Source organism: Podarcis raffonei, chromosome Z (genome assembly GCF_027172205.1).
Source record: "Podarcis raffonei isolate rPodRaf1 chromosome Z, rPodRaf1.pri, whole genome shotgun sequence".
NCBI classification, from domain to species: Eukaryota; Metazoa; Chordata; class Lepidosauria; order Squamata; family Lacertidae; genus Podarcis; species Podarcis raffonei.
In genome coordinates this window covers 26,871,505-26,893,585 of record NC_070621.1, presented here as the reverse complement: position 1 = coordinate 26,893,585, position 22,081 = coordinate 26,871,505, and the positions used below count along the sequence as shown (strand labels likewise).

The 22,081-nt window shown below is 40.2% G+C and overlaps 1 protein-coding gene across 1 annotated transcript in view; it reads right to left on the bottom strand.

The window, feature by feature from the left end:
- SMARCA1 (SWI/SNF related, matrix associated, actin dependent regulator of chromatin, subfamily a, member 1) overlaps positions 1–22,081 on the bottom strand; it is a 46,610-nt gene that overhangs the window by 16,378 nt on the left and 8,151 nt on the right. Inside the window, exons 3-19 of the mRNA XM_053373476.1 lie at positions 21,489–21,655; positions 19,555–19,655; positions 19,350–19,450; positions 17,484–17,663; positions 16,755–16,910; positions 16,248–16,379; positions 15,196–15,264; positions 14,523–14,632; positions 13,233–13,459; positions 12,290–12,411; positions 11,620–11,772; positions 10,044–10,176; positions 7,232–7,380; positions 6,896–7,015; positions 4,897–5,007; positions 4,648–4,761; positions 147–269 (exon numbers count right to left, since the gene is read on the bottom strand). Of these exons, the coding sequence (XP_053229451.1) occupies positions 147–269; positions 4,648–4,761; positions 4,897–5,007; positions 6,896–7,015; positions 7,232–7,380; positions 10,044–10,176; positions 11,620–11,772; positions 12,290–12,411; positions 13,233–13,459; positions 14,523–14,632; positions 15,196–15,264; positions 16,248–16,379; positions 16,755–16,910; positions 17,484–17,663; positions 19,350–19,450; positions 19,555–19,655; positions 21,489–21,655 (2,268 nt within the window). The remainder of the gene's footprint in view (positions 1–146; positions 270–4,647; positions 4,762–4,896; positions 5,008–6,895; positions 7,016–7,231; positions 7,381–10,043; positions 10,177–11,619; positions 11,773–12,289; positions 12,412–13,232; positions 13,460–14,522; positions 14,633–15,195; positions 15,265–16,247; positions 16,380–16,754; positions 16,911–17,483; positions 17,664–19,349; positions 19,451–19,554; positions 19,656–21,488; positions 21,656–22,081) is intronic.

The following is a 22,081-nucleotide window of genomic DNA, read 5'->3' as shown; positions in this document are numbered from 1 at the left end:
TGCCTGCGTTTACTGCACATGGCTGTTATCAACCTTTTTTCATCACAATCTAGCTTGTCACACAGTAAGCACACAAGCTTGTAAATGTTCTTCTTTGTTTATAAGTTCTTCTTTTGTTAAAGAAAAGAAATTTAAAAGCCATTTACCTGGGTAAGAAGTCTTTCTTTCTCTTCAGTCTCTTCTGAAGTAAGAGGAGCTGACTCATCAATCTTCCGCTGTTCCTCTTTCTGTACCTGAGCTGCATTTGGGAGGTCAGGGTTTCTGGGGACCTAAAATCAGTGGTGGAATGAATGTATAGTAAAAGAGCAATGCTATTAAAGGTTCTGTATATAGTCCTATCCATCTCCCTTTACTGCCTTTTTGAGAAACACTAGTCGGGTGGGATTGATGCGCTTCTCATCTACTGAGTATTTGTTAGAGAAGGAAATATTTCCCTAGCATGTGGCCGCTGGTGGAGAAACATCTTTTACTTGTGTTTACAGTCCTCAGAAAGTTCTTCAGGCAAGGTGAATGTAGCATATCATAACTCATCTATATTTGTCCTTTTATAGCTTGCAGGCTCTCGTCCATGGAAATGTAATGATAACTGCAACTAGCAAGCAACCACTGCACCTCAAGAGGGTTTTCTTTAAGCCTTTCAGTGTTCCCAGATACCACAAACAAGAAAGAGAAGGGGAGGAGGAAATGTATGTGTGTTACTCCAGTGATTAAACAGTGAAGAAGACATTAATTTCTACAGTTAGGGTAAAATGGAATGAACACAAGTTGGAATTATCTGATATCAAAAGAATGTTTAAATGTGTTTTTAGTGCTCTTTATTTCTTTTAATATTTCTAACTTTTCCCCAACTACAGTGATTATTAGAACCCCAAGGCCTTTTCGGCAAGCACCAACCTTTTCCACACCTGGCATCATTTACAATCATTATCACTGAAACTGATCTCATGCAACTGGACCTGTCAGTGCTCTGGACACCTCAGCTGAAACTGTATCAACAGTGGTATCAAGTTCAGAGTAAAAGTGAACAACTTTACCATAGGAGTGCTTAGAAAATTTGTCAGAGCAAGACTCTGATGCTCCATTGCCCATAACCTTTGGGGCATATCTCAACAGTTCATTAACCACTTGGAAAAGCTCTCCTGGGCAGCTAGCTGAGCATGTGAAAAATAAGAAAAAGGTGGAAAAATAAGCCTACTTTGTGCCTACCATGTGGCAGTGATGGCAGCAATCGTGTGCTCAGTGGTATTCTCTATGATATTTCTGGCACTCGCACCCCAGCTGTCACCTGTTCTGCTTCCTTGCCTGTAACTCTCCTGAAAACAGGGGCAGGGGGAGTAGTACAGGTTCCTTGTCACCAAAAAAGGGCATATAGGATTGATTGTGTCCTCCTCACCATTCTAAACTGAAAAAGAGCCTTGACAAGAGCACCAGCCATGTCAACTGGAAAATACCCCAGAGCATTCAGTAATCTTTATGATTCCTTAAGTCTCTATGGGCAAACCATCTCAGTAAGTCCCCCCACCTTGCGGGAATGGCCTGGCATGGGCAGGGGAGTGGGGGAGAAAGAACTGCCACTGTCAAGCCAGGCATTGCCAGGAAATAACTCCTGCATGGCAATGGAAACACTAAAATACTCCCTACACACTATAGCAGAAAGCATATCAAGGACCTATCTTGCCACATGCATTTGAGCCGTGATGTACTGAAACAAGCTCATGATTGTGGTGGTGACCCTGAAGTCCCAGGCAGGTGCTTTTAAAGCAGATCCAGTGTGATACTGGAAGTCTCCCGGTATCTGCTCTATCTGGGGTAGGCCATCTTGGCTATGGAGACTGTTGGGCAGTGGGATGGATAGTACACCAGCAAAATCCCTGCTTTGTTCTTTGAACTGACACTAGGCACAGAACCTCAAAGTGAGCCCCCATGCATAATCAGTTTCCTGGTTCAGATAGATTCTTAAGGAAGAGCCATAATGATCCAATTGTCTTGATGCTGCATAAAGAACCCAGGAAAGCAACATAGGGTTAGATCAAGATATCATGGCTTCCCCACTCAAGTCTGAATAATACACAAGAGGTTGGGACCATCCTCTCCAATAAGACTGTGGATGATAAATGTCTTATAGTGGATGACCTGGTGACCAACTTGGTAACTTTCCTGGTAAGGGCTGTGGGAAAAGCCAACCTATAAATCAATCTCTGCCTCTGTGAGAGAGATATCTTTGAAATTAATACACAGCTGATATTTGACGCCCAAACACTTGGCCCATATTACACACTATTGGAACTGTTTGACAGGTCAAATAGGATCTTAAAGAACAAGTAAATTATTCTCTCTCTCATAAACTAGAGGTGATCAGAGTGCAACAGAAAAGAGATCAATTTGAGACTATTTAGTTTCCCTTCCTTGGATATAAAAATGCACAGAAGCCCAGCAAGATGGCCCCAGCAAAATATTGGTATTGATATCCTGAAGTCTATGTGGAGAAATTCAATCTTTAATTTTTCCATATTTGCTAGTCAGAAACTCTGTATTTTCTTTTTTTTAAAAAATAACTGAAGGGCATCATAATACATTCAACATTAAATATTCACATACTGTTTTTGACAGCGTATTAAGTTTATATTAACTGTACTGTCATATTTCATATTGCACCTTGAATTGCAGTGTGGGGTCTTGGTCCTGTTTATCTCTGTGAATGAAGTGGGTGGGGCTTTTTTGGTAGTTTTATTTATTTGTAGATATCCAATAACTGTAATTTTTGTAATACATAAAAACTCAGTAAGAACTTTATTAAAAAAACAAAACCTTGGTAATTCTCCATCCATAGCCTGTCAGACCTATAAGGAAGACACTTCCATACCCGCACCCCACCACTCTTGACACTTCTTCCTGGAGGAAGCTGACGCTATTTGGACCCCGGGGTGGGACTGATGTTCTGGGCTACTGAGCTAGCCCACTACTCTGCCCACACGTGTTCTGTCTTTTGAACACCATATGGTCACCAGACCAATTTGAGGAATCAGAAATTGTCCAGAGCGCATGACCTCTCCCCCAACTGGATGGGACAAATAGTTTTATTTGTGTCACTAAGATCCCAGGTACACTATGGAAAATAATGTTATTTTTGGGATTGTGAAATGGAATTCAAGTCTTAGGACATAGATCTTATACATAGGTAAATGTAGCTAATATATTCTTCAGAAGGAAATATCGCTGATTTTGTTCTGTTTTCTTCTTTTATTCACAGCAATCCTTTGAAATTATATCTATTGTAGTGAGGAAAATGTGCCCATTTCTACTACACACTTCTGAATTCACTTTAAAATGATACTTAACTTCACATAACTGCTATTGAAAAGTAACACATTTCCTATCCATCATATCTAAGAAGCCTGAGAGATATCTTCATGCCAGTTATTTCAGGACAAGAAACTGGAGCTTACCTTATCCCTGACATTGGTTTACAAAATGATATTTCACTGATTTCAGCACATATATAATCTTGGCTTCATATAGAGCATGTTACGAGGCAAATTGTTACCATTGTAAAACCATTTTTAGAAAGCATGGAAGTAATTTTGCCTGTGACTATATAAATTAGCTACTGAATATTTCCATTTAAGCATGTCAGTCACAAAAGCAAAGTTTAGAAACATAGAATTAAATAGCTCTGATTTTATCCTTTGAAGATGAAAGACCATACCAACATATTGTTCTTTTCCAAGCACAATATTACTATTCTTACAATCTATCTACAGTGGTACCTCGGGTTAAGAACTTAACTCGTTCCAGAGGTCTGTTCTTAACCTGAAATGGTTCTTAACCTGAGGCGTGCTTTCGCTAATGGGGCCTCTTAATGCCGCTGTGCTGCTGGCATGCAATTTCCGTTCTTATCCTGGGGCAAAGTTATTAACCTGGAGCAACCACTTCCTGGTTAGCGGAGTTTGTAACCTGAAGCATCTGTAACCTGAAGCGTCTGTAACCCGAGGTACCACTGTAATCTATGGTTGAATTTCTTTTGACAATGTGCCAAAAATGCAAATATTTAATGGGATGAATTTGGAAGGCTTATTTGGAAACAATGCATAGAAGTTGTAGGGGCAGAGCTGTCAAGCAGGACCAAAGGTGGCAGACAGTAGAACCACTAATGTGGAGGCCCAACCTGATAAAATAGCACTCGGAGCTCAACAGCAGTAATCCTAGAAGGATGTAGTGGTGGTAGCTAGGGGACATCACTGTCACCACAAAATATTCACACAGCCTTAATGGTAGCACTCTTGCTGAGGCACGTTCAAGGCACCAGAATGTCTGCTGTCCCTATTCCTTTGTGGGTTAGGATCAAGCTTTCTATGATTCTAATGTCTCCCCCCAATGTTTTTGTTTAATTTAGAAGTCAAGCAGCTGCAGGAAGCCACAACTGGGATCAGAAGCTTACATAGAGAGGAGACTGCTCCTCCTTTTCCTTGTTAAAATCACTTTTGATTGTGTTTGCTCTCACTCCACTTCACCCTTGAGCAAACAATGTAATTTATAATGTCCCCCATTTACATAAGAGCTGGTCATCTAATCATTTTCAAAATGTGGATATATGGAAATCCACATTCCTGCTTCATATTAGGGAAGGGAAGGAAAACAGATCCTTACCTTGTAGCCTATGGTCTTGCGATAATAAAGAATCTCTTTTTCAAGGAGTTCAAACAACCGTGGGGGAAAGAACTGGAAATCTTGAATATTTGGCTGTTTCGGAGGTCGTGGAGCCTTTGAAATTAAACATATATACCATTAATGCTACATGTTTGTCTTTGGACATGTTGCAACATGTTTTTATATAAAAAAGGTTATTAAAGGCTGAGGTTGGTGTAACTAGTATGAACTACCAAACTGTCCTCTCACCTTTGGGATTTTTGGTTCACTAACTCGAAGAGCTTCTCTAAAATAGGCATCCACAGCATAGTTGGCTTTGCGTTCTCGTTTTGGAGGCTCTATCCATTCCATCATGCTCAGCTAGAAAACAAATAAGATCAAAACTTTTTTAAAATACCAAAAGATAATTCTAAGTAGCACATATTTAATTGCTCAATTGGTATTGTTGACAGAGGTACTTGTTTTAAGACAAGACTAGAATGCAGAAGACTGGAATGAAGACTAGTGCATGTTTCAATAGATATTAAACTACCTGCATTGCTATGAATGGATAAAATAGCGAATCACTTAGTTCAAGAGGGGTTACTTTAGAATAGCATTTCTTTCAGGTTTTGTTTTTTAATTTCCAACTCCTCTTTGAAACCTGATAGTTTTTGAATAAGCAGAAGAAATAAGTTTTGTATGTTTTTATGTTCCTCTTGTAAGCAGACAGTAGACTGGCTAACATTCAAACATGAATTATATTATTATGTCATCAGCACAAATACCAAACTTCATTGCCACATCCTAATCTGCACTATTAGTGAATTTTTTTTTTTAAAAAAAACCCTCTCTCACAAACAAGGAGAGAAACCAACAAAACATTCCAAACACATTAACTTGAAACCAGGCTCATAATCCTTGCCTCGTTAAATGAAGCGGGTAGGCCTTATGTTGCCCTGTTGCATGAACTATAACAGAACTCTAGAACAGAGTTCACTTTTCAGCAAGTTTCTTTCACTTAACTTAAGAAAACTAGCAGTTCTTTGCTTTAACGGAATCTTCCAATCTAAGGTCTGCATTTATTTGTAGGCTCTTAAAAGAATGTTAGTCATCTACCATGAAATAAATTGCTGCTCTTATAGCTTTATTGTCCCATTTCGTACAGTGATAGATTGCTTTCATGCATTTCTTTTCTTCAGTTATTATTCCCTCACATTATGGACAGAATCCCATTCTAGTATCTTTCTGAACAGAGGCCTCTCAATCTGCCTACATATCCTTTTAACTTCTGTCTTACAGTATTTTTTCCTCTGCATATGCAACAGTTCTACAGTGTTCATGATGAATACATTTTACATTATTATGGACTCCCTCAAAAACAGGTAAGTGAACTGAGTTAGTTTTCTAATGTGAAACATACAATTGTGTCTTGTTACAGCAAGCTTCATTTGTTTTCTCTGAATGTTCAAATTCCAGGCATCAAAAGAAAGATGTGTTCTCAGGACTCTTTCTTTTTGATAGATATACTCTAAGCCTGGTTAATGCCCCTACAAAGTGCTATAGGTAAAGTGAATCAAAGGGGGGAGAGTACATTGAAATCCTACATCTTCCCTACATAACCTGCTCTGAATATTAGGAGTGTTTGAAGTGGAACTATATTCACTTACCGTATTTTTCGCCCTATAGGACACACTTTTTCCCCTCCAAAAATGAAGGGGAAATGTGTGTGCGTCCTATGGAGCGAATGCAGGCTCCTTGGCTTCAGCGATAGCAACAAGAAGCCTCCGAAGCACAGAGGGAGCGCTCCCTCTGCACTCTCCAGGCTTCATGTTGCTGTCGCTGACGCCTGGAGAGCGAGAGGGGTCGGTGCGCACCGACCCCTCTCACTCTCCAGGCTTCAGGAAGCTCTCTGCAAGCCATGGGAGCCCGGCGGGAAGTCGCGCCAGGCTCCCATGGCTTGCGGAGAGCTGCCTGCATCCCGAAGCCTGGGGCGCGCAGCGGAGCACACCCCGGGCTTCGGGCAGCTCTCCGCAAGCCATGGGAGCCCGGCGCAACGTCGCACCGGGCTCCCTAGGCTTGCGGATAGCAGCCTGTTCTGGGGGCTGGGGTCGGGGGAAGCTCTGGGGGGGGGAATAAAATTTTTTTTCTTTATTTCCCCCCCAAAAAACTAGGTGCGCCCTATGGGCCGGTGCGCCCTATGGGGCGAAAAATACAGTAACAGTACAATGCAAACACATTTATACTTATCAGTACAGCAGAAAGGTACCTTTTGTTTTCCTCTATAATCTTCACCTTCAAAATTGTACAAACTCATTTCTGTGTCCATAGTGAAGTTTCGGAGGGAGCTCTCACCCATTTTTTGCAAACGCTCATTCATTTCAGCTGTCTAAAGCAGGCCACCAAAAATAAAATGAAGTTAATCTTTAGAAAAGCCATTTTTCATCAATAAAACATAAAAACTGATTTGATAAGATACTTGAAAAGCTGAATCAGACAGACTTGATTCTTTTTTCTTAATTCAAAGCAGATGATTTTTATAGAGACAGAAGATGAGCAACAATGAAAGTAATGGTAACATACAGAATCATCCAAATCCTCTCACCTTTTTTTCACCTCTTTCTAAAATAGTGGTAATATCTTCATCAGTCAGTTCACTGTCCTTGGAAGCAAATACATGTGTTGCTCCATGTCGGATCATCTGTAGCATTTCATCTTTTGCCAGTTTATTAGACTGCTGATCAATAAGTCTCCCTGACACAGGAAACAAAGTCACAGTTTTAATGCAAAACTTCTCAGCTTTTTCATACCAGAGTTATAAAGGGACTCCAGTTAGAACCTGTAGTAAGGCAGAGGGGTAAGAATGAATCCTAATACATGATTTAGAACCCAAAAATGCATAAGTTTTAAAAATAATTTCTATAGGTGTAGGTAATGAGCTAAAGTAAGCATCACATTAAACTAATGCAATTTTATAGATTCATCAAACTAACTCTTGAGCATTTTTTCTTACTTCAGAGATGGAGAACTTCTTGGCTCCATGGGTCAGAAACTTATAAGGATCAGCCTAACTGGCCAAATTTGACCAGTGGGGGAGGATGCTCACCTGACAAAATCTCTTGTGCGGCTTTGCAACATTCCTCCTACAAGCCTGGCCAATCCGAGGTTTAAAAGGGAAACATGGGGAGATTTACAAAGGCTTTAAAACAGCCCCTACACTCCCATTTCAGCCTCTTGAAACAGTAGTGTCCTGTTTGAGGCGCTTCTTCTTTAAGCAAGTGAATGGGCAGCAGCAGCAGGGTAGGTGCTCACCCATCTCACTGCTGTCACTGCCCATCCACTGACTTTTGAAGCACAAGCTGCTTCAGACAGGGCTTTTGCAATGTACTTTAATTCTTGTTCATCAGATGATAGGAATAGGCATGCAGCCAATAAGGGATTAAATCCTTTCCTCCCACCCCAGTGACATCAGCTGATGGGGGTGGTGCAGTCTGGGGAAGATGGCTTCATGAGCCAAACTGGACTCTGTGGCAAGCCAAGACTGGTCCATGGGCCGAAGGTTTGCCACCTCTGCCTTGCTGTCACTGCTAACGAACATAACATATTTGGAAGGCATAGCCTACTTGTTTGGCATTGAGGGGCACATCAGAAATGTAAGATAGAAGGATGCTGAGCATTCAGCGTGTTTCAGCTGTACTACATTAACATAACTTAGATATTTTTATGACCACAGTGGCCATTCAACTAACATTTGTGGACAAAAGCATTTATTTTGCAATATTCTGGTTCATATGTGAAAAATATGAGACAGGCTTTGAAAATCTTTATGACTTCAAAATCAGAAGAGATGTTGAGCAAAGAAAATAGTCTTCTTTTACAACCATTTTTTGTTTCCAATCCCAATTATTTCACACAGTATTTTTAGAACATCCCCCTGGAATCCTTAAGTGCCTAGAGCATCCAAAAGCTGACATTCTAACAAAGATGTTGCAGACTGCAGAAAAATCCCTTGAGCTTATGTATGGCTTATGAGTTTTATGTTGCCCACCCAGCATTTATATATTTTATTTCTTTTTTAAAAAAACTTGATAACAAATGGGATGCCTGACCTACATAATATTTCATAGTCACAAAGTTTCAACTACTTCAATAGAGCTTTCACCAGCTGAAAGCTAAGTTCTAATCTGCTTTACAAAATTAATCTTTGCTAACATTAAGTCAATGATTAGAGTAACACTTTACATATCCTAACCATAAAAAGCCTGTTGGTTTTGAGGGTCTTCTGCGTGAATGAGTAAAGAGTGGCCAATAATTATCTATGCTGAAATATCCTTGCTACGAAAGAGCCTGATTTTATCTTAAATAATTGCTTTTTGCTTGTATAACAACTCACTCATCTCTCCAAAATAATTGTGTGTGGGATGACAACTGGCACTGTGACTCTTTTTTATGACACGAGACAGAGATGATCAGATAGCGGCTTGCCCAGCAAAAAAAATTTAAAAGCTGGGTCTCCTAGGTGCATTGCAAAACACTCTACTAGAATATCTATCTAACTATCTATTCCTTTTCATGACAAACATTTGCCGCCTCAGGCACATGATGACCGCGGCCGGTGCAGGGAGGGCCTCCAGAATGGACACAAGAGACTGGTATTGAGTTGAATTATGCCACAACTTTATTGATTACAGGAAAGGAGGTTTGGCTATGGCAATGGGCATGTATCCAGCAACAGGCAGCCTGCCTGCTACCTGATAGGAACTCAGTGGGGTCAACCTTGTGCTGCTAAGTCGCCCACAACATGGATTGGGTGCCATGACACTACACAGGCCGCCATTGGGAGAGTTGAATTGGCCTATTTGTCTCCCTGTGGACTCCCAGACAGTCACTCCTCTTGGACCCCTCTAACAGGGTTCCCTTGAAACAAAGAACTCACCCAATGCCTTATCCACCAAAGTTGTGACGGATGCTATGAGGTAGGCAAAACCCTGCAAGCTGGCCAATTCGTTTGTAGAAAATTCCTCCCTATCCCCGAATATGGCAACCACATAAGCCATAGCAAGCTTGCGTGTTTTCCCCAATGGACAATCCCTTAACAGTCTGAGCGGGTGGGAAAATCCTGTGTCGATCTACAAAGAGGGTGGCCTGCACCTGGCCACTCCCTTAAATATGCCAGGGGCGGGCTCAGCCCCCATGCTCTTCCCCTTGATGGGCCTTGCAGGCACTGACCACCCCTACCTGGAGGTCCATTGCAGCCGGAGGGGGGTGGCACCAGGTGACCATCCACTCCCCCAGCCACGTAGGAAGGTGACAGGCTCCCCGGACCAGCCGCGGCCGTGCCATGCGGCAAATGCCGCCCACCCGGAGCCCCAGGTGAGCGACTATTTAGCCACTAACAGTTAAATATTACGCAGTACCTTGCTGTATAACTATTGAGTCTAGCCTCAGTTTTATCTCAGCTCTCTCTACAATTCTCTCTTCAACAGTGTTGTCTGTGATAAGTCGGAATACTCGAACTCGCTTCTTTTGACCAATACGATGTGCTCGATCCTAAATCACAAAAATAGCAAATTTAAATAAAAGCATCCTGGCACATCTGTAATTGAAATTCTGACAGAAGAAAAAAAACACACACACTGCCCTGTAATTATTAAGGTTAGCACAAATGAAAATATTTTTCATTGTTGTTTATTTTAATTGTTTACCCTATTTTTAGAAGTCCTTCAAAGCTGGCATGTATTAACATAAGCAGCTTGTTATTCTGTTTTCTCTTTTTCTCAATTCATTTTAACGGCAGCAGCTGCACCAAGACTTGAACTGGGGCAAGCCATTGCAAAATCTACTTATTTTTTTCTTTAACAGCATGAGATACCACTTTTAAACTTTTGCTTTTTCAGCAGGCCTTCAGCTTAGTTGAAGCATAGGAAACAGGTAGCCTTCCAAAGGATATTTACTGGGCTGCAACACCCATAGTCCTATATCCTGGCAGAAGCTGATGGGTGCTGGGAGTCCAACAACATCTGATGGCCAACATGTTCCCCACCACTATCTCAGATTGTTAATAGTGTTTTAGCTCTCCCAAATGATTGGCTTCTATGTGCTTCTGTTTTAATATTTATTTAATTATTTATTTGTTATTTTGTTATGATTTTAGAGGAAATACAACAGCCTAAGTGCTTAAAAAAAGCAGAAAAGTGGATATAGATATCCATTTTTTAAAAATCCATTTTTTAAAAAATGGATTTCCTAGTCAACAAAGGCTTAGCAACTGCTGCATTATCCACATTCAGAAATATTCTGTTAACTGTTCTCTTTCAGGTCTGTGCAATGTGGCTATGCCCAAATGCATCAGTGTGACAATGTGCTGCACTGCATTGGCACTTCTATGTGTGTACCTATGTTCTGTCTATGAGCATTTGACAGACCCCTATATTGAGATACTAAGACTCCACTTCATCCTTTAACTCTTGCATAGCTCCTTGGGATAAATTCCCCAGTCCACTGCCAAATCTACAACTGAATAGACAGCTACTCCTCCTCTTAACAGGGAATAAATTGGACATTTTTTTCTTCCCTGGATCCCTGCAGTTGTTATGGGCTCACAGCTGCAGGTCCTATTCATACCTATAGTGTGGTGCTGATGATACCAAGGTCACAGGTTTGGGGACAGCTGCATATTCCTGCATTGCAGGGGGTTGGACTAGATGATCCTCAGGTTCCCTTCCAACTATGATTTTATGATTTTAACACCAACCATGATTTGGTATTATGAAAGATAGGCCCAGGTGCTTCCCCTTCCCCTTATATTCACCCACACCTGTTTGTTATTACACATGAAGCAAGCCAAAGCCAGGTTCCTAGGCTCTTGGCTCTCTGAAAGATTGCTCCAAGCCTGCCTCTCAGCTCCACAGGCACAGCCTATCAGTTCTAACTATCCTGTTGTCACTACAGTAGGAACTCTAGTTTTGCATGAGACATACCAAGAGTACTCACCATTGCTTGTAGATCAACTTGTGGGTTCCAGTCAGAGTCATAGAGGATAACAACATCAGCTGTTGCTAAATTAATCCCCAGGCCTCCAGCTCTTGTACTCAGCATAAAAATAAACTTTCTGCTGTTGGGAGCATTAAAGGTGTCTATTGCTTCCTATAAAGGGAAAACAATTTAAATTGCAGGGATTTCATGAAAATAACCTGTTTACGGGGTATTAAAATTGCAAAAGTTGCTTATTTTCCCTGGAAAAGCTGTTGGGCTAAATATGGACAAAGTAAGATCACCATGAATCAAAATAATTTCCTTCAACTTCACTAGTACCACAAGGCCCCCTGAACCAATGAATCACAGATAACCTTCTAGATGCTTATTCCTCACAGGTACTTTGTAAATGCATCTTTCACTTGACTGTTTAAACACAAATTAGAAGACTGAATGATATGAAAGAAACTCAAAGGACCATTTAATAACCCTAGATCAATCCCTGTTTATAAGGCATGCCATAAAAGAAATCCTTATTTAGCAAGATAGCACTCAGGGAAGCTTAAATGCCAACAGAGAAATGACTAGCCACCGTATAAGAGCAACTGGACAGCTACTGTCAAGGCTCCAACATGCCTCCAGGATAGAATGGAATGAAAATCCAATGAGCTACATAAATCCTTCTCACCTCTCTCTCTTCATGCGGTGTTTGCCCATCTAATCGACAATACTCATAGCCCCGCCACATACAATAATCTTCCAGTATATCCAGCAGACGGGTCATTTGGCTAAAAATGAGAACTCTGGAACCTGCGAGACAAGTAAGTTCTAAGAAAACAATTCATCACACTGCTGAACTTACACTTATATTAAATAAAAGTGTGTTCTCTGTCCCATACACTGCCTCTCCATTTTACTCTATCCTTTCTTCTACAGCTTCTGGTACTGCTCCTTCCCCTCTATAACTTTCTCTCAGTTCCCAAGTCCCTTCCCCATACTAAAACCTGGCTTTCCCCATTCCAATCTGATGTCTTCTGCTTCACTGGCATCTCCCTAGTCTCAGGAATTCCACCCCAAAGATCTACAGCAGTAACAACTGGTCTTCTCAATTTTGGATCCTGATAATTGCAGCCCACTACTTTTCGTCCATTTAAAATACCACTTTGTACACATCTATTTGGCTAAGGTGTAGAACCCTGGGTAGGTGCAATATGTGCCTCTGCAGAACACAGACATATTGCACATCACCTTGGGCTGCCCTGCTGAAGGCCAGGTCTTCTACAAGAGTAATGGCAGGGTTTGTTCCCAATACATTACTTTAAGGTCCCCATTTTTAGGCACTGTATTCTTTGCCATATGAATAGATGGATAAATTAAAAGGGACAAATTCATAGACCCACCCGCAGTGGGAACTAAATCTGCACTCTTCCCCAGTTGACTCCAGGTTTTTCCCCATCTAGGCTGCATCCAGAAATGCATCCCATTTGCCCCTTTTCATTCAGTGGGATCCACCAGAGAACCTTAAAATTTATTTCCCTCATAGTTTCACCCAGGGTTCTGTTTACTTGGTCACGCCACAATGACGAAATACATTTCTAAATGAACAGTGACTCATAACAAGCCATTCTTACCCTGCTCTTTGAGTTTTGATAATAATTTATCCAGAGCAACCATTTTGCCACTGTTGGTCACAAGATGAGTATCAGTGGTATAGGGTGGGCCAGGCTCGGCACCATCAAAGAGGTATGGGTGATTACAGCACTTCCGCAGCTGCATCAGAATGTTCAACAGCCGCATCTTATCCATTTTTCCAGCCGAATTTAAGATATCAATATCTTTCATTAGAATCTTGGTATACCTAAAAGGTTATTGGACAATTTAAAAACAACTCTTTGTCCTTGGACGTATGAAAGCATACAAATATGAAGGCATCTAAATCCCAGTGCTTTACGTATTTACACAGTGGCAACTGGCATTTATTTAAGTGTGGTTTACGTCTCTAATATTATTTTATTTTTCTGCAAAATGTGATTCTAACAAAGATTCATTAGCACTAGCTGCACACCCATCAGATTTGACAGTGGTTGGGGACAGGGAGGCCACTCCAAGCACAGATTAGGAGAAAGATAGGAAACAATGGGACAAGTTTCTGCACATTCTGAAGCCCCCAGTTGAGTTTATCCTGAAGTGCTACTATGGGCCAAGCATGGGCAGGAAGTCCTGCTACACGACCATAGTGAAACACAAATACCCATGTCCAGCTTAGCTCAAACACAAAATCCTGCCCCAAAGCTACTGAATCTGTATACTAAAGTGGTAGCCAAGAGATATGCTGCCTCCTTCATCACACACCCGCAAGCCAATTCCTGGCTTACAGGGAGGAACTGCATCTCTGACACCATTCCACTCTGTCTCTGTATACAAATTTCCTTAGTTCCATGTTGGAACTGAGGAAAAATTGTTTTTATACCTAAGGTTCACACCATGTAGAATGGCCTTGCTTCATCTCATCCTGAAACCAAGTTTCTGTCTTCTGTTTCTCTGAGGTGACAGCTCACAGTATAAAACACAGACAGAACATAGGGAATTGGTTTTATTTTTCATCTACATAGATACCTGTATGGATTATAATACTTAGCATTTATATAGTACATTTAAAGTGTACAAAGTGCTTCACATACATTGTCTCAGTAATATTTACTATAGTACTGTAAGGTAGGTCAGTACTATTATTTCTCTATTACAGACTAAGGTGCGGGGTTGGGACTGAGATGTGGTAGCTTGCCCAAGGCAATTTAATGAATGTGTAGCTTAAATCATATGTAGGTTTGAAGCGGGTCTTTACTGTTAATTTGTTATAGTCACTATGTTAGGCCAGTATAAAAGACTGATTTTAAATTAAATTTAAAAAAGAATCTTACCATTCCCTCTGCATTTTGCTGAGTCCTAGATAAATTTTTACTTCTTTTTTAGGTGGCAAGCTCTTCTCCACCTCAGCTTTTATACGCCGTAACAAAAATGGCTTCAAAACCTAAAAATCAACACATCAACACATTTTACACATTGCTACAAGTCTGCATTTCAAGTATTTGTTTTGCCAGTGTCCTAGACTTCTTATACTGCTCTTGTGATGCCTTTTCCTAATGCTAATTTTTTGAGGCTACTTGAGGTGGGAGAGCATGCAGAATACATGACCATTTCTCATGGTGTTTATAGGAGCAACAGGAGCAACTAGAACCCCCGTACACAGAATGTATCTCCTAAAGACCTTGGTATCACAAATTGTGAAAGGGAAGTTTCAAGATGCGCCTCATTCTAAATACATTTACTGAGTGTATAGTATAAATAACTGGATGCTTTGCTTCTGTTGGGAAAAGACACAAAGACACACATTAATAGTTATGTTAATAAGTAGTAAACAAATGGCTGCCTCACCAGAATTCCACAAATTCTGTCTTATATCACATCACAATATACACAACACATTTCTCAGAAACGTACATTAAGATGTTACGCTAAGAATAATATACTATTCGTACAAGACAATGGAAGAGAAATTAAATTTATTTCAGAAAGCAGAATTGCCATACTTACCGCGTGAAGTCTCTCTACAAGTTTTTGATCACCAAGGCAATTTTTAGTGTCAAACCATGAATCAAAGTCCTGTAAAAATTATGTTGTTGTTACTGGGTTTGTTGTTACTGTGTTTGTACTTTCAAAACTCAAGGGGAAATTTTAGTAAACTAGAAACGAAGCTGTCCACTGGAAACAGTGTGTCAAGTTCTTCCCTTCTTTAACATCTAGTAAAGCATACCTATGCCCTGACATTATTATATTTCTGCCATAGATGTGCATCACTAGCAGGGGGGCGTACGTGAACAGGCACAAGCAAATGTTGTTACAAATTGTGAAAAGCATCCCTGTGTCTCATATAATGTGCAGATCCACTTAAAATGTGGCCCAAAGTGGCTGAACCAACTTCTCAAAGCAGTTCCACCTACCCCTCCCTTCAAATGCTCGTGTAGAGTACACTGACTAAAAGCTAAGTCAATAGGAAACAATGCAGTTCAGATACACCAATACTATAAACTAATACTTGCATCTGAAAGATGCAATGACGATTTAGTCCCTCTCCTCCTGTAAAATGTCCTCTACCCACACTGACCATTTCAGTTGCTCATTATGCAACTTCACCATGTAACAGTACAGTCATACCCATGTTACGTCCGCTTCATGTTACATTCTTTCAGGTTATGCCCCACGGCGACCCGGGAGTACCGGAAAGGGTTACTTCCGGGTTTCACCGCTCGCACATGCGCAGAAACGCAAAATGACGTCACGCGCATGCACAGAAGCGGCGAATTACAACCTGCCTGTGCGCAGATGCGCCACTGCAAGTTGCACTCTTTTCATGTTGCGAATGGGCCTCCAGAACGGATTGTGTTCACAACCAGAGGTACCGCTGTATTAAGAATCTGCTACATAATTTTTTCCCTAACTTCCCTCTCTATTCATTTACCTTCTCTTAAGAATGTAAACCATTATAATATGATAAAAAGATAACTTAAATTATTGGCAAAAGTTAGTTTACCATATAAAGTGTGCAAAACCAAAAAATAGGACTTTAACATAATGTACAATCTCACCTCTGCAGAATTGAAGACATCAGGCAAAAGGAAATTGAGCAATGCCCATAGTTCATGAAGATTATTCTGTAAGGGAGTTCCTGTTAATAGCAACCGATTTGTTGTCTTGAACTCTCGAACAATTTCAGAGAGCTAGGAAATTTTTTAGAAGAGCACTTGTTACTACTACATTACTACCATACTCCAGGATACATTTTTTACAAATGAAAGTACATACAAAGTATTTCAAAATGAAGCTCCAAACTCCCATAACCTAAGATAATAATTACAAGCATTATTAATTGTTCGGATGTAACAGTTAGTGTTTTAAATTCTTCATTTTTTCCCTGCCTGCCATTCTGAAAGGAATTATTTTTTAACTTCCTATTTTTTTACTTCCTATTGCTTCCTATTTTCTCAAAGTGTACAAAAAGTTATCCTTCCATTCAAGAGTTACCAGATTTTTCCACTATCCTAGTATTCTGTAGTATTTCTCTAGGTATCTACAGAAATAAAGCTTAGGCTCACCTTAGATTTTTCATTCTTGATTCGATGGGCTTCATCAATCACCAGATACCTCCAGTTGAATTTTTTGAAAACAGACTTCTCTTTAATTACCATTTCATAGGAGGTAACACACACATCCCACTCTCCAGGCATCATAACATCGCGGATAAAAGCAGCCTAATGAAAAATGAACATGGTAAACACTTCTAGATAGGTAAGCTGAATAGGGCCACCTAACTCATTTGGAAGCTGCTCCTGCAGCCATATACTAGTTATAAGGGGAAAGCATTTCACAAAAATGAAGAAGAAATGGAAGGTGGGGAGGAAATCAAGTTCCATAAAGGCTAATACAATGACTCACCCCCCCAGTAAATAAATAAAAATCAATGATGACAAATATATATTTAAAAATAAAGGAGGGGAGGGATAAGTGAATGCCTCTTCTCAGATGAACCTTGATGTGACATATGCATCTTAAAATGAAGTATGTCATTCATTAATACATACAAAACTTTTATATCCCGCCCCTTCTCCAAACGGAGTCTGAGGGGGCTAGCAAGAATAAACAACACAGCCATACAAAATCTGATAAAAAGTTAAAAAACAAAATCATAGTAAAACAATAAGAACATTAGTGATGTGTGGTTTAACCTGTAAACTGCTGTGCACAATTATGATGCTATACAAATGCAATGGCATTACACTCCCAACTTGAAAAGCAAGTCACTTCTTTACATAGTGCTCACTTACCCTGGCATCCTTGTCTCCAATGAGACAAACGGCACGTAGAGATGGAACCCAACGTTTAAATTCATTCATCCAGTTGTGCAAAGTCGATTTGGGGACCAGAACCATGTGTGGGCCAGGAATGTTTCGGTAATGTTTCAGATAGCCCAGCAATGCAATTGTTTGCAGAGTCTTTCCTAGACCCTACAATAGTATTAAAAATTATTTAAAGTTATGCATCATTGTTAGCAGCACTGAACTGATTTCCATTTATAATAATGAGTAGAAAAGTTTACGAACATGGTACAATTTATGGAATAGAAATCTGCCATAATTTCAATATATTGCAATATGCAAATTACAACTCTGGTTAGAGTTTGTTTTGAGATAATAAAACTACAGCTTCTCATAAGCATTCCTCTGCAATATGCATGAATTATTACAGAGAATGAATTTTTTAATTACATTTTGCTCTTAGCCATGTTACAACTGAATATTTGAGTCTCAGTCTGTACTACTGCTATGCATTATGCATCTTTTCTTTGAATTACACACAATTGTTATTCCTTGACTCTCTGAGTTCAGTAAATTTTCTACATACCAAAGAGAAAATGCCCACATAATACTAGGATATGCTAATGGCAGGCAAGTTGTGATACTTATCTCCTCTGTCACCATACTGAATTCTATTTCCACCAAAGTTCAAAAGACCTGCTGTCAATGAACCCATGAGAAATCTTTCATGAGCTCAGTCAATAGTACGTCAGTTTAGACATAGTGATCTTCATCTAACACATCATGGTTTGTCAGAGAGAGCAAGCATTGTGCTGCCTTCTCTCGTCTTCTATGCCACAACAGTATTAATTCTGCAGTTTGTTAAGCCATAGTTTCCCATTTCATCTGAACCAGGAAACTCTGGTTTATTAATCCTGAACTATAAAAATAAAATGAAACCATGATCAGATCCTGGTCCGTAGTTCAAGATTAATAAACCAGTTTCCCAGTTCAGATGTTATGGAAAAGTGTTGCTTAACGAACTCCAAAAGCAATGTATTGTGGTGCTCATAATACAACACTCTTGATCAAATAAACCATGATTTATTAGACCAAGATCATTATGCTTTAACTGGCAGCACAATTCACAACTAAGAAAATGAATGGGACATTTACTATTTATTTCAATAAGGGTTGGGAACAGTTCGCAACCATTTATTTATAGTTGTCATCTTAGCAGCCATTAATTACTTTCATTACCTGGGGCAAGCAACAATCATGTAGAGGCAACCAGACAGAAAGCTCAAGTAAACTGAGGGTCAATTGGTTCTTCTTTCCTGTCACCCCAATCAGGCACCACAAATGACTAACATGGACATATGACAGGATAAATTTGTTCTTCCATGAATGCCATCAGGGAGTCACATTCTTCTAGCCAATTTCATCTGACTAGCTTATTAGGAATCATAGCTTATCAGAATCACAAAGATAATAAGAAACACCATTGCTTTTAGTAATAGCTGTATGATATCTGAAGACAATGGATTTAAAATCTTACTCCAAATATTCTCCAATTAGCTAATAATTATGGGCTAAGTACGCTGAAGAGACTTATTCCCAAAGTTGTACTAAAACCACCTGGATTACTTAAAGCATAGGAAATGTGGACTCCAATCTAAAACTGTTCTTTAAATTCATGAGAGTTTAAAAAGTAGTTTGAGGATTTGACAAGGGAGACATCATTGGAGGTCCACATCTGGCTTATGGCCACTGACTTCAATGAGAATTACATTTTTATTTAAAACCATTTTTTTCTGCTTGGAGAATTGTCTTCTTCCAAGAGATATACACTTCACTTCCACCCCAAAGATGTACTCCAAAAAGAAAGCTTTTTACCATTTCATCTGCCAAAATGCCGTTCACGCCATTTTCGTAAAGGGAGATCATCCAGTTCAACCCCCTAACCTGATAGTCTCGTAACGTTCCTCCTTTAACATCTGCAAAGCACATAAAATGTGACTTTTTATCTATATGCTTGATTATAATATTATTTCCTAACTCGTTTAAGAAAATGGAAAAAGATTTTAATAAATATACTCACACGAAGGCGATTCCTCAAATCTAATACACACATTTGAGGTTTTTCGACTTTCTGAAAGTAGCTCTTCATCCTCCTCTTGCTCTGTGCGCCTATGGCGATAACTGAAGAAAAAATGAAGAAACTAGTCAAACCTATGATGTGCTTTCCACAAGGACCTTTTTGTATGCCACAAAAGTCCTGCCTTTTTTCCTGTAGTAGAGCAAGGAATCTCAAATAAGTTGCTCCTCTAACTCACTCCACAAGGAAGGACTATGTGAATATGAAACATGCTCATTAAAGGGTGGGACAGCCCCTGCCCCAGTTCCTTCCTGCCCACTCAATCAGCCATTTCCTCACACGTTTGGTAGCCCTTCATTTCTCTCTTCACTTCCTTTTGGGGCTACTCTTCATACATGGGACAGGAAAGGAGGATGAATTTAGACCAGTGTCAGGACATTATGCCTACCATCTTTTCCCCTCTCTAGAGCTGCTGAATTCAACTATCTTGGACAATTCTTCAAGCTATGCATCAAAGTCATGCTGCGGCGGCACGGTGGTTTGAGGAGCCTCCTGGATGCCAAGACCAGCAAAGCAAAAACCGTCCTCAGCAGTGGCCATGAGGCAGATACTGCAAAGGCCGGTGAGGTCATGGTTTGCTTCAATCTGCCCAACAGGGCCTGATCTATGACTACAGAGGGTGTTCATACTTGAAGAGGGTATCCTCCCGCTCTTAAGTCCCTGCACCTCTAATTCTACTGGAAAACAAAAACCCAGGATTGGCCAGAGAGAGGTGCTTCTCACTGGAGGGTAGACCTTTGTGGGCCTAAGAAGGGAAGTGGGCCTAGTGGCAGTGCACAATCCCAAAACAGTAAAGGGCAAAAAAAATCCTCATTGGCTCTCTTCTCCCCATGCCAATTCCTGGCTTACAGGGAGGGACTGTATCTCTGACACCATTCCACTCTTTCTCTGTATACAAATTTCCTTAGTTCCATGTTGGAACTGAGGAAAAATTGTTTTATACCTAAGGTTCACACCATGTAGAATGGCCTTGCTTCATCTCATCCTGAAACCAAGTTTCTGTCTTCTGTTTCTCTGAGGTGACAGCTCACAGTATAAAACACAGACAGAACATAGGGAATTGGTTTTATTTTTCATCTACATAGATACCTGTATGGATTATGAAGTGGGCCTAGTGGCAGTGCACAATCCCAAAACAGTAAAGGGCAAAAAAAAAATCCTCATTGGCTCTCTTCTCCCCATGCCTGAATTTGCTGGCCATCTCAGCTTCAAGAGATGGGACTTTCACTCTCTCAAACCACACCCCACCCTTGTCAGGCATAAAAGCCATGATTCGTCCAGCACAGAGCTGGAGAATAACACAGTCCTGAGGCAGCCAAGCTGCAGGGACAGGCAGGGTAAGCAGCAGGCTGCAGCAAAGGTATCAGAGCCCAAACTATCAGCTTAATCAGCTTCACCCTAGCCTAAGAAGCTAGACCACAGGACCCCTTTTAATGAAGGCTCGAGCCATGATCCTCGCCCCAGCAGCAAACCTAAATCAAGAGGAGACAGGTTCTGCATAGTAGGTGTGGTCCAGTTGCATAGTAGGTGTGGTCCAGTAGGTGTGGCAAGGAGACCCCCGGGAGCCTCAAGTAGAGCATCTTCCATCTTCCATTCCAGGAGCATATTATGGCAAAGGTTCATTACAAGATGAGGCTGTATCACAAAGTCACAGTCACTGACATGATAGCTTACTCTGTTTTTAGGTTTTCTAGGGTTTTTATGGTTTTCCGGGAGTGTTCTAGCTTTAGGCAATTTTGCTTATATGTTTGATGGCCAGGAAAGTAACTCCCATGTAAATTGCAAGTTACCTGTACAGGTTTGCATATAAAAGATGCAGTGCATTAAACACACATAGCATTTAATATCAAACAGTAATTTAAATTAAAAAGACATACTCTCCAGCCGAAAGTAAGCTCTGCTTTTCATCCTTTTTTATTCGTGGTCGTCCAAGTTTCACTTTCAGGGGAGATGTTGGTGATTTCTGCGCCGCAGGTTGAATAAAATGTGCAAAGAGTTCTGTCTGCTTCAACAGGAATTCAAATCTCTTGGCTCGATCTGTTTTCTATATTCAAGGCAACAAACACAGTATTTATTTCATTTATCTTTATTTTATACATTTGTATTTCACTTTTTCAGAAAATATCCTCACAAAGTAGGCAAATGCAGGGTAGAAAAATGACCAAACAACAGAGTACAAAAATACGTTTTGAAACTTTTAAAATACCTCAAAGCCTTACAAGAATCCATTCATAAAGAAGCATGGCAGCAAAATAATATATGAAATACAATATAAACTGCACTCTTCCTAATCAAGAATACAATATTTTCTCAACTTCTGTAGTGTAAACCTGAAGATCTCAGAAAAATACAAGATAAAAACACAAATTGCATAATAAAAACAAGAACGTAAACAAACCAATAACACACACCCTCCCATTAACACATTTAAAAGGATAGAGGATGTTAATCAGCCAAAGGTCTGATTGAA